The 16,279-nt window shown below is 32.0% G+C and overlaps 1 protein-coding gene across 1 annotated transcript; it reads left to right on the top strand.

Moving 5' to 3' along the window:
* Positions 1 to 295: 295 nt before the first annotated feature.
* On the top strand, positions 296 to 14,257 carry LOC136976745 (uncharacterized; the record flags this gene model as incomplete). Its single annotated transcript, XM_067272102.1, has 9 exons — positions 296 to 413; positions 3,386 to 3,561; positions 5,084 to 5,185; positions 7,674 to 7,744; positions 7,815 to 7,842; positions 7,906 to 8,052; positions 8,356 to 8,500; positions 10,948 to 11,192; positions 13,989 to 14,257. Coding segments are annotated over exons 1-9 (1,301 nt in total), but the record flags the coding sequence as incomplete, so codon positions are not given.
* Positions 14,258 to 16,279: the final 2,022 nt, after the last annotated feature.

Below are 16,279 nucleotides of genomic sequence, written 5' to 3'. Positions count from 1 at the left end.
ATTGCACAGCAACTAAGGCTGTTTTTGTTTAATCTCAGTGTTCTTGTTGTAAGGTCATGCAAGCAGTCGCGTGCACAGGTAGTCGTATTCGTGATGGAGGAGATCTGAGAGACAGAGAGTCGCGTTGGGGTCAAAGGAAAAGCGGATCAAAAGTGAATCACTCGGATGCCAGGTTAACAAGTAACAACAGTTTAATTTCAGGGAAAAAGAGTACATGATACAAACTCCGTAATATATCAATTTAACTGACTCATATCGTAAGTAGTCACGAGAGAAAGAGTCACCTGTCATTCGCATGAAGATAAATACCTGTTGTTTGAAGGATCCGTTTGTAGACCAAATGCAGAAGAGGGTTCGGTCTGCATTAGAGCAGTTAAATAAACAAGGAGATTGGCACATTAGAAAAATTCAGGGTAATGTTCGGGTCAGAGTCAATCGTATATTCGTTTCGAAGGCATAGAGTTATATGTTGGTTGAGGAACGGGCAACGACTTAGTGAGTCGAGGAGGAATGGGTGGCGACGGACCCATTTGGCCATCACTTCTGATATTAAAACGGTAGCGTACGGCCGGGAGGTCAATAGATTACGAAAGATGCCACCGAGAACGAGCAAACTGAAAAGTTCTCAAGTAGTAAAAGATAGTCAACAACGTTGGTTGCCAAAATGTGATGAAATCGAAGAATGATTTTTGGTAAAGTCCGTGTTTTCACAATAATGTAAATACACTGCATACACCACTCATAAAATATTGTTGGAGATGCTTGCTTAGAGTTGATCATTGAACACGGAACAATCAGAAAAGTGTGCGCACACCTCAATCAGTATGGTATACTTCTCTTGATCCATGATTAACATGGATTGACAGGATTATGGCATAGTATAACCCTTTGATAACTACATTATTATATATACGAGATACCTTAGTAAACACTATACTGTATATACATTCTTAAATTTGCATGTTACACAAATAGTACAGTATACTACATGTTATACGTACTGTAGTATTCATGTATATTTATCAACAAATGTAAAACTATACAGACAAATACATACAATGTTTGAAGAGTGTATAAATCGTTCTCAGTCTGTATTGCTATGTGTTAGGACATTTAGAAGTTTCTATTACAAAGTCAAATATGACATTTAGTAGTAGTTGACAGTCGCTATCTGTTTTTCAATTGTTGCAGTTATTCAACAGAATAAAATTGAAAATGAATATTATTCCGTTTGATAAAAAGTATGAATAAATGAAGTAATACTTTTATTATAATTTTTTAATTATAGGCCTACATATTACAGGGCAAGCATCAAAAATGTAGTTATGTTGCTCTCCCATCTGCGATAGAAAATTGAGTTTGTTTTAAACTTTTCATGGGTCAATTCTAAAGTTTGTCAACTTACATAACTCAAGATGAGAAAATTGAACAATCGGATGTTCTTGAATTCGTTGCCATGATATACAGTTAGAATATTGATATAGCAAGAACACATAAAATTTTACTTTTCTAGCTCTGATATAAATAACAGGGGAAAAGAATGGCGTACGGACAATATTTGACCCACTTAAAATTTTTACATTTTTTGACACAGGGACTCTTAATACGTCGAGCAAGCTAAATAAATTCTAGGGATTTTTCTGTATTTATGAATGTTAGCGTGTGTGGGAGGGATGATTTTGTTCACTTTCTTTCAGACTTAAATACCTTCTGCGTTTTTTGTCAAGAACTTCTGAAATTTTGCAGGATGGGTTGTGAATTTAAGTTTTTCATGCTGTTAAATTTCGGTTGTTAAAGGGAAACACGGTGAGGAGATATAAGAGAGTCAGTTATATGCATATCTCGAGTACGCTAGGACTTATGACAATTTTACTCATTAATAGCATTTACAATTTATTATAAAACCCATTCCTTCCTAAAATTTACTCTTTTTGCATTTTAGAATAATTAAAGATATAAAACGTGTTGTTAGTAAACTATCATAACAGCAGGAACGACACTCAGTATTCAATTTTTTTGGGAAGTTAAGCAAGTCGTTGCTGAATATTTAACATTATTTTTTTATTATTTTAGCAATAACTAATTATCGTAGATGTCTTAAAATCAATATTATTTACTTGATAAAGCTTCGACTTAATTCTTAGTTTGTGATAGACAAAATATAACTTTGTCTATATTAGAAACTTACTCACTCTAGGAGGGGAAGGAGCCGCTGGTAATTCTACTTATAAAAGAGTTTTAACCTGTCAGTCAGTCAGCCAAGCCAATTCATCTTTTCTTATAGTTTTTCCAGTAAACAGTGTAAATAAAAATTTGCACTTATAAATTCCTGTCCATAAATACATAGTGCTATAGACACCATTCATATGTACTTTTATAAAATATTTTAAAACTACATAGACATTCAAAGTATACGTTAATAGATTAGAAAAATCAATATGTGTCACGTAATATATACTATACTATTGTATATTATAGAAAACATTTATTGTCTTTTACATTGGAAATGTGAATATTCAAAAGAACAGACCTATAAATCGTGTTAAAAAGTTAGATCAGGCGACTAATGATGATGTTCTGAAGAGTACGATTAAAATAGAGAATTAAAAGAAATTACTGGATTAGTAATAAAAAATTGGAAATTGAAATTAAAAAACTGGATTAGTGATATGATTAAGGAGGTCCTAGTATAAAGAATTTAGTGAAAATAGTGATTAGCAGAAAAAAAGAGCAAAGAAAAGATGAACTGGAACATAAAATCAACTGCATGATCTTAACCCAGTGTTTCCAAAACTTATCCATGCAACTGCCCCCTTGGTTCCTTTAAACATATACTGAAGCTTTTTACCGTACCAAATCGTTCTGTAACCCATTTTCTTGACTTTAACCCTCGCCTATGGTCACAGTGAGTACCGATCTCTAGCGCCCCTGCCGACCAATCACTTCATTTCGCTTCCTTTCATTGTCTCACGGCCTACAGGGGGCGGAAGGGCCGACTTTGGGAACTACTGTCCTGTACTAAAACGAATCTTAGATGAAGAAGTTGTGTTTAAAAATATGAGAATAATTTTAATAGAAGTATATTTTCTGCATTTTAAAGTAAAGCTGTAGAATGAAAACAAGCATTTCAATCAGTGTTATTTTCATGTTTCATTTTCCACACGTTAGAATTGGAGTTTTCTGGTAGAGAAATTTTTTATTTCTGCTTTAAATTTAACGTATTTTAAGTACAATAATACAGATTATGTTTTTGCAACTTATGTGCAGAATGTTTATATCAACTATTAATTTTTCACACTAATTTCAATTATCTTTTATTTATGATATATAGCGTAAATCACTTAATGGAAAATTCTTATAAAATAAATATATGTGTAATTTTCAGAAACAATTCCAAGGGAATTCATTCAGAAAGAATATATTGTGCATGTGGTGAAAGAGCGTATTATTTATCGAAATGAAGTGACTTTGTTCTATGATTCTGGGGATCGTCATTTTGCATTTACTGAAGTTGTTGAAAACTCATCTTTTATAAAAGTAGAAAAAAACACTGTTAATATTGTAAGTAATCAATATTATTAATAGCTTTTACATTATTATTATTAATTTTCCTAAACTGTTTAAAGCATTTATACTTAATATCTTCTGTATACTTTTCAGAATTTTACAGTTTGTTAAAATATTAATTGACTTTTAAATATTTCAAACATGAGTTGTTGAACTGTTATTATTTCCATTTGCCAATCAGTTGAAGTTTACTGACTAGTTACCATTTAACACTGGTCATGGGTACTCACCTTAGTTTCCTGCTAGCCACATAGTGTTTATGAGGTTCTTTTCACACACATAATACCTAAGTAAGGACTGTTTCTTGTAGATAGTCCTACTTCACGATAGCCCTTTTGACAAATCGCAGATATATTAAGCTGTTGTACTAAACAAAGCACTAAGAGATTTAAATATATTTGCATTAACATGTATTAAACATATTTGCAAAAACATATATCACTCTTATTTTGTTAAAAATGTAATTAAAAACTACTATTACTTCTCTTACAAATAGGAAAATGATTTTCTTTATTTGGCTTTCATTCTGGCCCATTAGGTAGTCTCATACAGTTTTAAATTTTGATGTGTTTACTCGACCATCTTTTTTACTTTCATCCTCTGTTTCTTGTACCATTTTGTAAAATTAATTAAATTTTTGTGTAAGTATGGTACTGTGTAAACAACAAACTTTTGGTTTTAGACAATATAGTGACAGTTCATTTTATGTACGAACTTTATCATCAGTTTATCCAATGTTTCTACTTTATACATAAATTATATTGCTTTGTACAAAATGATTCACTTCTCTTAAAAGTGTCAGAAATTAAATGCATGAGAATTGTACCTTTGAAAGCTTATAGGGAACGTATTGCAGTTCCAAGAAATGAAGGCCATTTTTTGCAGTTCCTATTGTTTTATTTTACACAGGTAAGCCAAGCCATTCTGGATACTGTCTGCTTGTTCTGTTTCTGATTCGATTCTTGTAGTATTAAGCGTATATGTGTTTTGAGAACTTACTGTTATCGGGTAATGTGACCTATGGTAGCGAACATAGCGTCTCGTCTCTGAAACAGTGGGGACGCACGTTCTAACCTTACCTAACTTATTCTAATAAATTACTCCTATTGTAATAATTTGGTTGCCAATAATTATGATAATTTATTAGAATAGGTTAGGTTAGAACGTGCACCCCCACTGTTTCAGAGACGAGCCGCCATGTTCGCTACCATAGGTAACATTAACCCTGTTATCCTATGAGCATTAAAAGCGCCTTTTTATAGGCTTTGTCATGTGTTTGATAACGCATCAATAGAGGAAGAAGAGTGATGAGCAAGACCTTACATATCGAAGACAAACCTACTCAGAAATTATCCCGGAGTTTGTCAATTCTCCAGATTTGACAATAAATCTGCCAAACTTCCTTTAATCTAAATTAATATATTATTAACGTATTTTAATGAAAATGATACAGTAACAATAATTGACGTAATGTTTACTTATATACTTACATTGTTATAATTATTGTATATTTCAGTGCAGCAATTATGAAATCACTTCTTGTAAAGTGTACAATAGGACAGAAATAACTGAATATGAAAGATTAAAACCACAGCAGATGACATTTGGTGTAGAAGTAGTAAGTATGAGTAAGCCTAAACATTCATTCAATTTATTTTCTAAACAATTCAGAATTATTTTCGTATACCTTTCTATTACTTCAAGTATAAAGCAAATTTGTTTTCATGTTCGTAATTCGACGTTACATCTTAAGTTACTTTACGTTTACATTTTAAGTTGTCATTTCTAAAACCTATTACGCAAATTCAGTGACTTAAATATCTGACATTTTGATACTTTTACATCACATCAAATTTCGGCTTTGTTACCTACTCAGTTACCACACGAAATTTTCAGCTCTTCTCTACTCGTACGTTCTGTCAGTTTTTGGCTTGTATAGACAATTTGAATTTAAAATAATTTGCGCATTTTACTTCATTTTCTTTAATGTTCGGCTCCCTCCTTGACCTGCAAATACTGAAAAAACCGTTGTTTCTTTTGCCTGTTTTGGGGTTGTCCAGCTCATAATGAGAGCGGATAAGTACTGAGTGGCAGGTCTAATGTAATCGGGATAAGTGGCTGATAAATAATTCCTGCGGCGCTTGTTCAAATTAGATTTTGGATTATTCAGAGCACTAGAATAGCTCTTGTACAACATTCGCTATCTGGACATAATTGTTTTCTTGTTTGTTTACTGTTGTTGTATCGTTAGACGTTGAAAAAAAATGTGTATGCATTTCATAACTTCTTATAACTATAACAGCCCTGAAAAAATAACAGTTTCAATAGTGTTTGAGATTATGTTGAAAGTGAAATTAATTTCAGTGCATAATGTATATATTTATCGGTATTGTAAAATTTTGTATGTTGTCAATGTTTTACAACTTCTTGTTATTTATTGCCTAAATTTCATTGAATCAGATTGATTTAATCTGTATTCTCTATATTTGGTAAGTTTCAAACAAAATAAAATATTTAATAGTTTACTTCTGTAAAAAATGAAGATAAATTTGGAATTTTGGGCTAAAGTTATGTAAGAGTAAAAATATTGCGTATTGCCATCAGAAATGCGTTAATTGTTTGAAAATCATTGGAATAATAAGATGTTTTATAAGTTCTGTTATGTCACTCCTTTGGCATAAACTTGATGTGTGAGAGTCTGTGCACAAGACATTGGATAAATAATAATACTAGAAAGCCTATTTTAAAAGATAATTTTGCAACTTCGGCAAAAATTATCAGAATTATGGTCAAAACCCAAGATCAAAGGAAAATTCAAATGAAGCGGCCAAAGATACAGATATCAGAAATTCTGAAAAACCAAAGATAGAAATTCCATTATAAGCTGGCTATTCTTGTTTGTGTTTGTATGTGTGAACAATAAAGATGTTGCCAAACCCATTTACTCTATAACTGAATAGATTCCGATGTGTTATATGTTGATTAGCTTTTCACTAGATTCATCTAGTCAATATTCGTATTAGATTTTGTAAACCCAGCCTGTATTCAGTATTCAATATGAAATTAATGTGCTTTATTTAACGATAACTTTTAATAAAGATTCTTTCATAATTAGCACAAAGGCACAAAGAAGAGCTCGAGGTTTTTTTTTGTTTTGATGTTTATTTTTCCTGTTTATTATCATGGCGACATTGCTTCATTTAAAATTTCTTGTAGTTGTAGTTTCTGTAATTTGCACTTTATTTACACGTTGATTCTTTCTATTAAATCTGCTTCCAGTGTTATAATTCCACAACTTTCAAAAGTTTGCTTTATTAAAATGTTTTCGCTGAGCTTTACTTTTTCAACTGCTTTCATCAGTTTATTTACGAATTTACATAAAAGCGATTTTCGCATTTTTACAAGATTTTATCAGTTAAACAAATTTTATATGAAGACTTTCGGACGATAAGCTTAGCAACTTCGAACACATGCGAAACCTATCCAACACGGATCACATTTCACATATTAATAGTAGACCATTATTAAATATTATTCGTTTAAAACTACTACTGTTGGTCAAACTAACTTAAACATCCATTTGAAACATCCCCCTCTTCCTAGCGATACTGGAATGTACAAAATGATATTTTTTCATTTCATACATTCCAGTATCGCGATAAACGTAACAATGGTAAGCTAAAATATCTAAACTCTTCATATAATTTTTGTTTTGATATTTGTTATATTATAGTATTCACGTAAGGAATTATCATACCTAGTGACAATCTAACACGTGTCAAAAATTTTTTTTCTCTACTGTACACGATTTATAGAATTTAAAATGTGCTAGATTGGTCACTCGGTGTGATAAACTCAGTTATTCGAAATATATGATACTGTCATATATTTCAAATAACTTATTGGATTTGTACGTTAAAATAAAAGAAATTTGCTATTAGAGACAAAAAATAAACATCTGCACTTCCGTCTTGTCACTTTGAATTCATAAATTTCTACAAATAGTTAGCCTATAAGTTGTTTCCTTTGTCGATACACTTATAATAAAATTAAAAACATAAATTTACACAAAAATTATTTCGAATTAATCATAATTTATTTTTCAGGAAGACATTTTCAGAGAGAAGACATTTGTTAAAGAATACATCAAGCTATTACACGAGTCTCTTTATATTACGTATGTTTTCTTTACGGTATAACTAAATCATGCTAAGTACGTTAAATAAAATTTACTTTTTTTGTTTAAGGTTTAAAAAGACACCTTGGTTAGAAAAGGTAATATATTCAGCAATTATACTTCTTCAAAAAATATTATAATAAATTTAATTTATTCAATAGTCAGAAATCGCCATCATCGGTGGTCCTATAAGAAAAAGTTATATGTCATATTCTTCTTCCATAATAGACACTTCAACTACATTTACAATAAGTGCTGCAAAACCATTAAGCAAAGCAGTTTCTTTGATAAAACCCTTTGACAAAATGGTAATATTAAAAAATTTATTATCTTTTGTATTATCTAAAATTAATTCTTTCGCTGGTTGTAATAATTACAAAACTTTATAAAATAATAAACTGTGAAACCTCTCGAGAACGGCCACATAGGCGTAAATACAAACTTATTGTTGTTCGGAAGTACCTTTCATTTGGCGGTTATCTATTCAGAAGCGTTCTTCTTTACATAAAATGACTTCTGTTTAAGGTGTCCGTTATTGAAGGTTTGACTGTATTATAAAAAATGTATAATTTTGAAAAAATACAAAATAATTATTAAATGTTACATTTCAGGTTTGGATATTTATTTCTTTTTCATTCGTTATCCTTCTGTCAACGTTGTATATTGTAATTAAAAAAGAAACTGAGTATTGCAACAATGGAAAGCTTGAATTTTCTACCTTATTTTGGATATTATTGAGAAACTTTCTTCGACAAGGTTGGTATCGTTGTACCTTACACTATGTGTATTTTCTTAGACTGAATTTCTGAAAAAAATAAAAATATATTACATATTAGGGCAAAGATTTTATATGAGCAATGATATACAATATTACTTCATTTTCTTCAAATTCAGATATTGAAAATCATTGTCGCGCCTATATTTTCTTTGCCCTATAAAATATTTTATTTCTGGGCCATAAATATCCTTTTTCTAGCAAACATAGGATAAAACAATTGTTTATAAATATGCAAGGTTTCTAAATACATGTATAAGGGGCAGAGCCGGGTGAGACGAATAGAGATTTTTTATTGAAATTGCAGTCAGTAAATCGAGTCACTAATCACTTTAATAATTATTCTGCTCTGCTTAACAATTTAATTATCATTAGTTTCGAAAAATAGTTTTTATAATTTCTTTGTTAAAAACGAGTTTCTGTTTATAATCGCTTTATAAACGTTTTTGCGCCATTTACGTTTACAGGAATGCGTGAAGATCGTAGGCCCAATTTTGCGCTAATTAAAGGAATTTTTAAGTTTATTTCTCCATCGCGATCTTTAACAAATTATCGCACAGAAAATGGATTGAATATCCCTCTTACTATCAAAAACTGTTCGAAGATTAAAACAATCGAATGTCAAGTTAAACAATCTATTGTTAAAGGTGTAGGAAGTCGACCATCCAACAAGTAAATAGAAGTCTCAACAAGTCTCGAGCCCAATAGCAGCTCTATATAACGACATTTATACGTCATCGACAACTCACCTATGTCACCCAACACCTGCAAAATCAATCTTCGTTTCCAAGAACATTCGATCACCTGATGGGTTTTCCTGGGAAAAAGACTAATATAAGAACAAAGCTCCTGCAAATCGGGGCGTTTGTTCCTAAGAAGCAACTGCTCCAGATCAAACGAAGTCGGGAATAAGCTGTAGTCGCCATAGTTGGCGGACACTAGTGGATTTCATCTAAGCGCCATACAGGTTCGACATACTCGTGAAACAAACATAAGGTGTCGTCTCGTCACATAGTTCTACAATGGATCCTCCTTTGGAGAACTATGCTTATACTACTTCTATCCGCTCCTAATGCTTATAATATTTCTATAATTGTAACCGCAATTAGCGTGTGTATTTGCTTTATTGTTTTATTAAACTGTTTTTATATTAGTTAACCTGGCGACTTGTCTTTCTGGAGAACGGACCCCTATCGACTTTCCTACTGGACTCTCCACTTGATAAATTAAGACCCTTTTATTACGCGATCCAGTGACCCAGTGAGTGGGTTTTACCAATCCAACGACTAGAATGTCCCACCTTCACGTGTATTCTCGCAAAAGGTTCCGAAATTCGATTATTTTTAGGTGATATTTTTTGTTTCTTGTGAAAGTAGACTTATCTGGAGGTCAAAGTCAGATATCCTCCTATTAACTTTAGTCTAAAGTAGAAGAATAGGCGCCCCACCAGTGGTTCCTCGCAAGGAGAAACTGGCCACGTACAGCATTTATGAATTTCTCCTATTCTTTAACGCGAAAATAGTGAGCAGTTATTCTTTACGGACCACCAGGATGTCATCGCCCACGTGTTGCGTTGCCATAACTAGCAAAACAAACAATAGAAGCAGGCATCACTCAAATATCGTTTGGGTTCTCATTCCAATCATATCGGAAAGATGCCTATTGAATATTTTTTCTGACATATTTTCTTATGAGCAAACTTTTTCTTGTCTAATGAATACAAGAAATGGTAAACCTGGTGTCAATAGAGGTAAAGTGCCGAACACGAGTAAAACATTACATAATAATCGTTTAAATTACTATTAAGTAAGCAAGAATTTATCATTCCATAACGCATTCTTTGCAAAAGACTTAAATATAGTAATTTAGGAAAGCGAGTTCTTTAATCAAATTCAAAGTTAAGTACATGTACAGTACCTAATTTGAAAAACACTTGTTTATCATATGATTAAGTTAGAAAATCCAGACAAAGAATGCCGATTCGATTAGATGCGATATGTGGAAAAAATAGATGCACGAAACATGTACAATGCACGTTACATGATATTAAAAGTACAAAAAATACAAGATATTGATTAAATAAAGTCTTGAGCATTAGGTAAGTCACCCAGAAGTACGTGATAGATGGCCAAAACTGAGAAGCGTCATTATTTTGCACTTTCTATGTTACGTAGAATATTTATTCAATTGTATTCACTCATATTCAAAGAAAACACACAACTGAATGTGTGTTTTATATATATATTTATTTATTTTTGCTTTATACACTCTAATAATCCAGTATTTTCATGCTCCTCTTGTTCTTCACTGATAAATATATTATTAGTATTTAATGATTGATTGATAATTACGTAAAATAAGACAATGTTTTTCTTCTAGTTATAGTATACTAAACTTTTCTCTTTCATGTTAATCTTTTATTTTCTAGATGCAAGAATAAATCGTTGTTTTTACAATACCTTTCGTATCTTAATCGGCTGCTGGATCCTTATTGCATTTGTCCTGACGTCTGCATATGTCGGCATTTTGCCATCTTATATTGTTAATCCAGGAACTGAATCCATTCCTCAAACTTTTGAAGAATTGACTCAATCTGTGATAGACGGACGATACAATATCACTTTCTATGTATTAAGCGATGAATGTCGTTATTTTGATCGATGTCCTTTCAAAGTATGTATTAAGCATTTCACACATTTCCATTTATACGTTTAACATATTAAATATTTTAAAACTGTATTATAAATATATTATTAATACTGTATTTATTATTAAAATATATGAAGTAAAAACGTATTTCTTAAGATTATGAAGTTATAATACCGCAGAGTTTGCAACAGAACTATTTATTTAAATATTATTATTTGCGTGTCAAACAGACTGCAAGTGGTCCTATGTAAAACAATAAGGTTGTCATAATCGGGTATTCTTCTTGTTTATTAGCACGTGAGATATGTTAGAGTTTATAATAGAATATCACTTCTTATTACATCAGATATTTTGGCATATATGTGGAAAGAATTATGACTAACGAAGGTTATACTAAGTTGAGCGAATATCAAATACTTGTCTGCAGTGTAAATGGGATAAAAATGGAGAAATTTCTGCATTATGTCACCACACACGTTAAAATCAAAATCTTGAAAAATCACAATCCCGAAAGATTAAAATTTAGAAAATACAATTTTGAAAAAATAATAATAAATTCTCAAGATATTTATTTACATTTTTAAACGAAATTGATTTGAGAAATATACAAGGTGTTTCAAAACTATAGGAATGTGGGTGCGGAAATGCAACGTTGAAGTGCTAGCACGTAAGGCAGTAGAAAAAACAGGTAAGTGAAAAGTCAAGTAGGGACAAAGGACAGCAACAATTTATTTATCAAGCAGTTTACATTAGCTGCTCGAAAGAGCGACCACCAACAGCGATACAACATTCACAGTGGCAATGCACGGATTGGCGTACTATAGTAAAAACGTCAGGCATGTCATGCACTTTTCCAGCAGCACATCCAACAGCTCTCGAGCTTGTCATAGGACTATCCTCAACTGTGCGTAATACTGCTTTTTCCACTGCAGGCAATATGCGATATCTTCCAGTACCAATAACACGACTGGAAGCATAAAACGATCCACTCGTGCACAACTCCCGATGAAGACGCTTGATTGTTCGGCGATCTGGTAGATACCTACCGGAAAATTGCTCCATGTTCTTGTACATCTTTTGAGCAGCCGTTCCATTTCCTGGCGCAGTCCCATACATGAAATGCATGTCGGCAAGCTCCGCATTGGCGTAACGATGCATGTTGCTGAAAATCCGTGTGGGGGAATGACGATCCAAGCCAGCGGAGTGCTTTCATTTGCCGAACTCAACAGCACCCTCTCGCGGCATTTCCGCACTCACATTCCTATACGAAATCTGCTTAGTTAGATCCCCTCTACCTGCCTTTACAGTTCTGGCATATAGTTTTGAAACACCCTGTATAAGCACCTTTGTCCAATCTTGACCTTGACCCTGTAGTCAAGATTGGACAGAGATAGTGTATATGAGTTGGCTGACTGTCAGAATCATCAGCTATATTTTGAAGTCTTCCTTTGTGATGAATATCTGCCTTTTTTCCCTTTAGGGCATGGCTTCTCTCAGATAATAAGTTCATGATCATTTTTCACGACGTGGCAAAACACTTAATAACTCTTTTTACACAATAAAATATTTAATAATAGTATGTATGTACAGTGCATAATACATACATATCAACTATCATTACATTAATACAGAGTAAATAAATTCATATGCAGTATATGTAATTAGTTATAAAAATCATTGCTGAAAATTTAAAATTGTGTGAAGGTAATAAAAATATTAACATCCGAAAATGCATATTACATGGGAAGATTCTGGACAGTTGGGAAGAGATTTTTTAAAAGTCTTTTCGCTCTGTGGGCATTAAGAGCGCATTTTTAAGTAATCTTGTTATGAGTTTGGCCAAGCCCACAATGGGGCAGCTGGATAGTGAAAGACGGGGCCGACTTATTCGGTCAGCAGTCAGACACCCAAATAATTCCTGGGCATTTTTCGACTCATCTGGATTCGATTTCGGGTCGCACGTAAGGGTAGGCCACCTTGACCCTCGGCTGTCCAGCAGTCAAGATTGGATAGAGGTGGTGTATATGAGTTGGTTTACTTTCACGTTCATCAACTATATTTTGAAGTCTTCCTTTGTGATGAATATCTGCTTTTTTTTCTTTTAAGGCGTGGCTTCTCTCAGATAATACGTTCATATTCATTTTTCACGAAGAGTTGCAATTTTTGAAATTCTTTAATGATTTCATATATAATAACGTAAACATTCGTACTAAATTTTTCCATTTTAAGTAATTATGTTTTTTGGAGGATACGTGGAAATCCATTTTGCGTGGATTCCTATATAAACCACTAATTTTTCAATGGATGTTCTGGTTTTATTCGTTTTGGAATTTTGATTTTCGTATTTCTTCTTTCAGGATTATAATATTTCTTGAATTAATTCTTTCGGGATTATGATCTTTCGAAATTTTAACATCCGGAATTACAGAAATCGGTATTGTGTTTTTGGGATTATGACACAATCTTTATCAGACACAACAGTTTTAAGACCAAATAGAGTTGATAAAAATTTATGTAACACTTCATCCGTTGATTTGTACTGTAGCATATAACAATACATATGACAATAACTGAATTCGTATTCCGAGTTTAGTACCTGCAAAACATATTGCTGCTCTAATTACGAAATATAGTTAATTCGAAATTGCAATGATTATATCTTCAAAATAATTGTAATATAAAACATTTGTACATTTTTTACATACGTGGTCATGAATCTCTTTTGTGTATAAATGTTGAAACACAGTGTATGTTTTTCCATTTAACATTTTTGTATTTTTTATTACTTTACATCAATAGACTTTATTTATATTTTTGTAGAAGTTTATCCCGACGACAATTATTAGAAATGATGTCATCGAAATCTTTTATGAAAATGTTATCAAGTACGACGAGACGTGCACGGAACAAGTTGAAAAAGTAGTTAAAGGAACTTACGCCCTCCTAGCATCAAAACATAACATTGAATTGAGCATATCTAAATCGGGAAAGGAAAAGTTCTTCGTTTCGAAAGATGCACTTTTCACAAAATTCAGTTTTATACAAATGAATTTAGCCAGAGTTAATTATGCTGTTGAAATAGCCAAAACGTAAGTACAGAAAATGTTTTCTTTTTTTTTATCTTTCACTAGTGCACAATAGGAAAAACTACTAATCGGTGGTAATTAGTTGCGAGATCCCACCACTATTTATGTGTTGTATGTGTCCGCATGTCTAATACATAAATAGGAGCAGTCTCCCATAGACAATCCTTTCAGATTTTACTTCATCTCAAAAGATCATTACGTGTTTATTTTCTTTCTTTCATCACCTCAATCAAAAATGTTTATTAACAAACGTTTAGTTTGATACTATTTTGTTGGTGACCGAGAATTAGACAACATGTCAATATCGAGAATACATTAGCATAAGATGTGCTGTCATCTCACAACTTCAATGCCACTAATTTAGGTAGAAAAACATTATAAATAAAAAAGTCATTTCTAAAATTATATTACAGAATTGTATCAAAAAAATTTACCAAAGTTACAATTTTACAAAATTTTCATTTTAGATAGGATTAACGTCGTGATAAACGAATTAGTTGTGTAAGTTTAATGTTGCCATATCAGCAAAGGATGGTAAATGTTTAAGTGAGTAGATTCATTAGCGACAAAACTGCAAATTGCACTCTCTGTGAAGCAATGTTTATGGTTTCAGGATGGCAAAGACAAACGTATGAATAATGCGTTGATACTGCACATTTAAACACACCAGATCAAGATTGAAACCACACATAAGTGGCCAAAAGAATGATATTAAACGAAAGCTCGTAATTCTACTTTTTATTGCATAGTTAATGAAAGTATACGATGCCTTTGGAGTTGCATCTGCCATACACAGAAAGTGAACACATTGTTGGAGTTTATGTGAAAATGCATTTATAGTGCGTGTACATGTTTTAAGTAACATACTTAGAATGATTCACAAAACAACACCTTTACTTGTTGCTGAGATAAATTTATTGATAGAAACTAACGTTTTCGTCCTACTCAATAGGCCATCCTCAGGCTTAACATTCAAAAAATGGAATATTAGCGTTCCATTAAAAGAATACATTTGTTTCAACAAATTCAACGCATTAGTAACGGAAAAAATAAAAAAAACAAAAATAAAAAGAAAGAACATGGTAATATATATAAATATAAATATACAATAAAAATAAGAAGTAAAAAATAAAAATGAATCTACTGATAAAACTTTTACAAACAGAGTAGCAAATTATTTAGGAGTAATGTAAGTATAAGCTAAGAGGAGCCTACGAGATCGTGATGCATTTTCTTGACTACAAATTTCCAAGCTGTTGGTAGGCTGTCTGCGTCCCTCGCATTTATGCATGTGTCTTCCAACTTGCTTTTGTAAATTTCAATTTTTTCAGCGGTACCTGCTAACGTTGGGGAGCTCAAAGGTTTTACAATAATTTGCTTCTCTGTTTGTAAAAGTATTATCAGTAGATTTATTTTTATTTTTACTTTTTACTTCTTATTTTTATTGTATATTTATATTTATTTATATTACCATGTTCTTCCTTTTTATTTTTGTTTTTTATTTTTTCCGTTACTAATGCGTTGAATTTGTTGAAACAAATGTATTCTTTTAATGGAACGCTAATATTCCGTTTTTTGAATGATAAGCCTGAGGATGGCCTATTGAGTAGGACGAAAACGTTAGTTTCTCTCAATAAAGTTATCTCAGCAACAAGTAACGGTGTTGTTTTGTGAATTAGACTAATTATTTGCTAAGCAAGTATCTGCTTTATACTTAGAATGTTTGAATAGCAAAAAGCAAACTTTCCATTTTGTTACGCTTTCTTGTTTTCTGTGGCCAAAATATGCACTGAAAATATTCCTGCTTTATGTGACGCTGTAACATAATTTTAAATTTATACAGTCGATGTGTTCTTATATTACTGCTTTCAAATTACTTTCACCGAAAAGAAACATCTACTATTTCCAGCTAGTGTATTATTTATCAGATACGTTTGACGAAAATCTGAACATCAGATAGATAAACCAGAAATCTACATTTATCCCTTAATATGTGTGAGGGCTAGTTTCGAGAACTTTTCATGT

Source organism: Centruroides vittatus, unplaced genomic scaffold, assembly GCF_030686945.1.
Source record: "Centruroides vittatus isolate TY-2023 unplaced genomic scaffold, ASM3068694v2 contig_421, whole genome shotgun sequence".
Lineage (NCBI taxonomy): Eukaryota > Metazoa > Arthropoda > Arachnida > Scorpiones > Buthidae > Centruroides > Centruroides vittatus.
The sequence above is the reverse complement of the archived record's forward strand: the minus strand, read 5'-3'. Positions and strand labels throughout refer to the sequence as shown.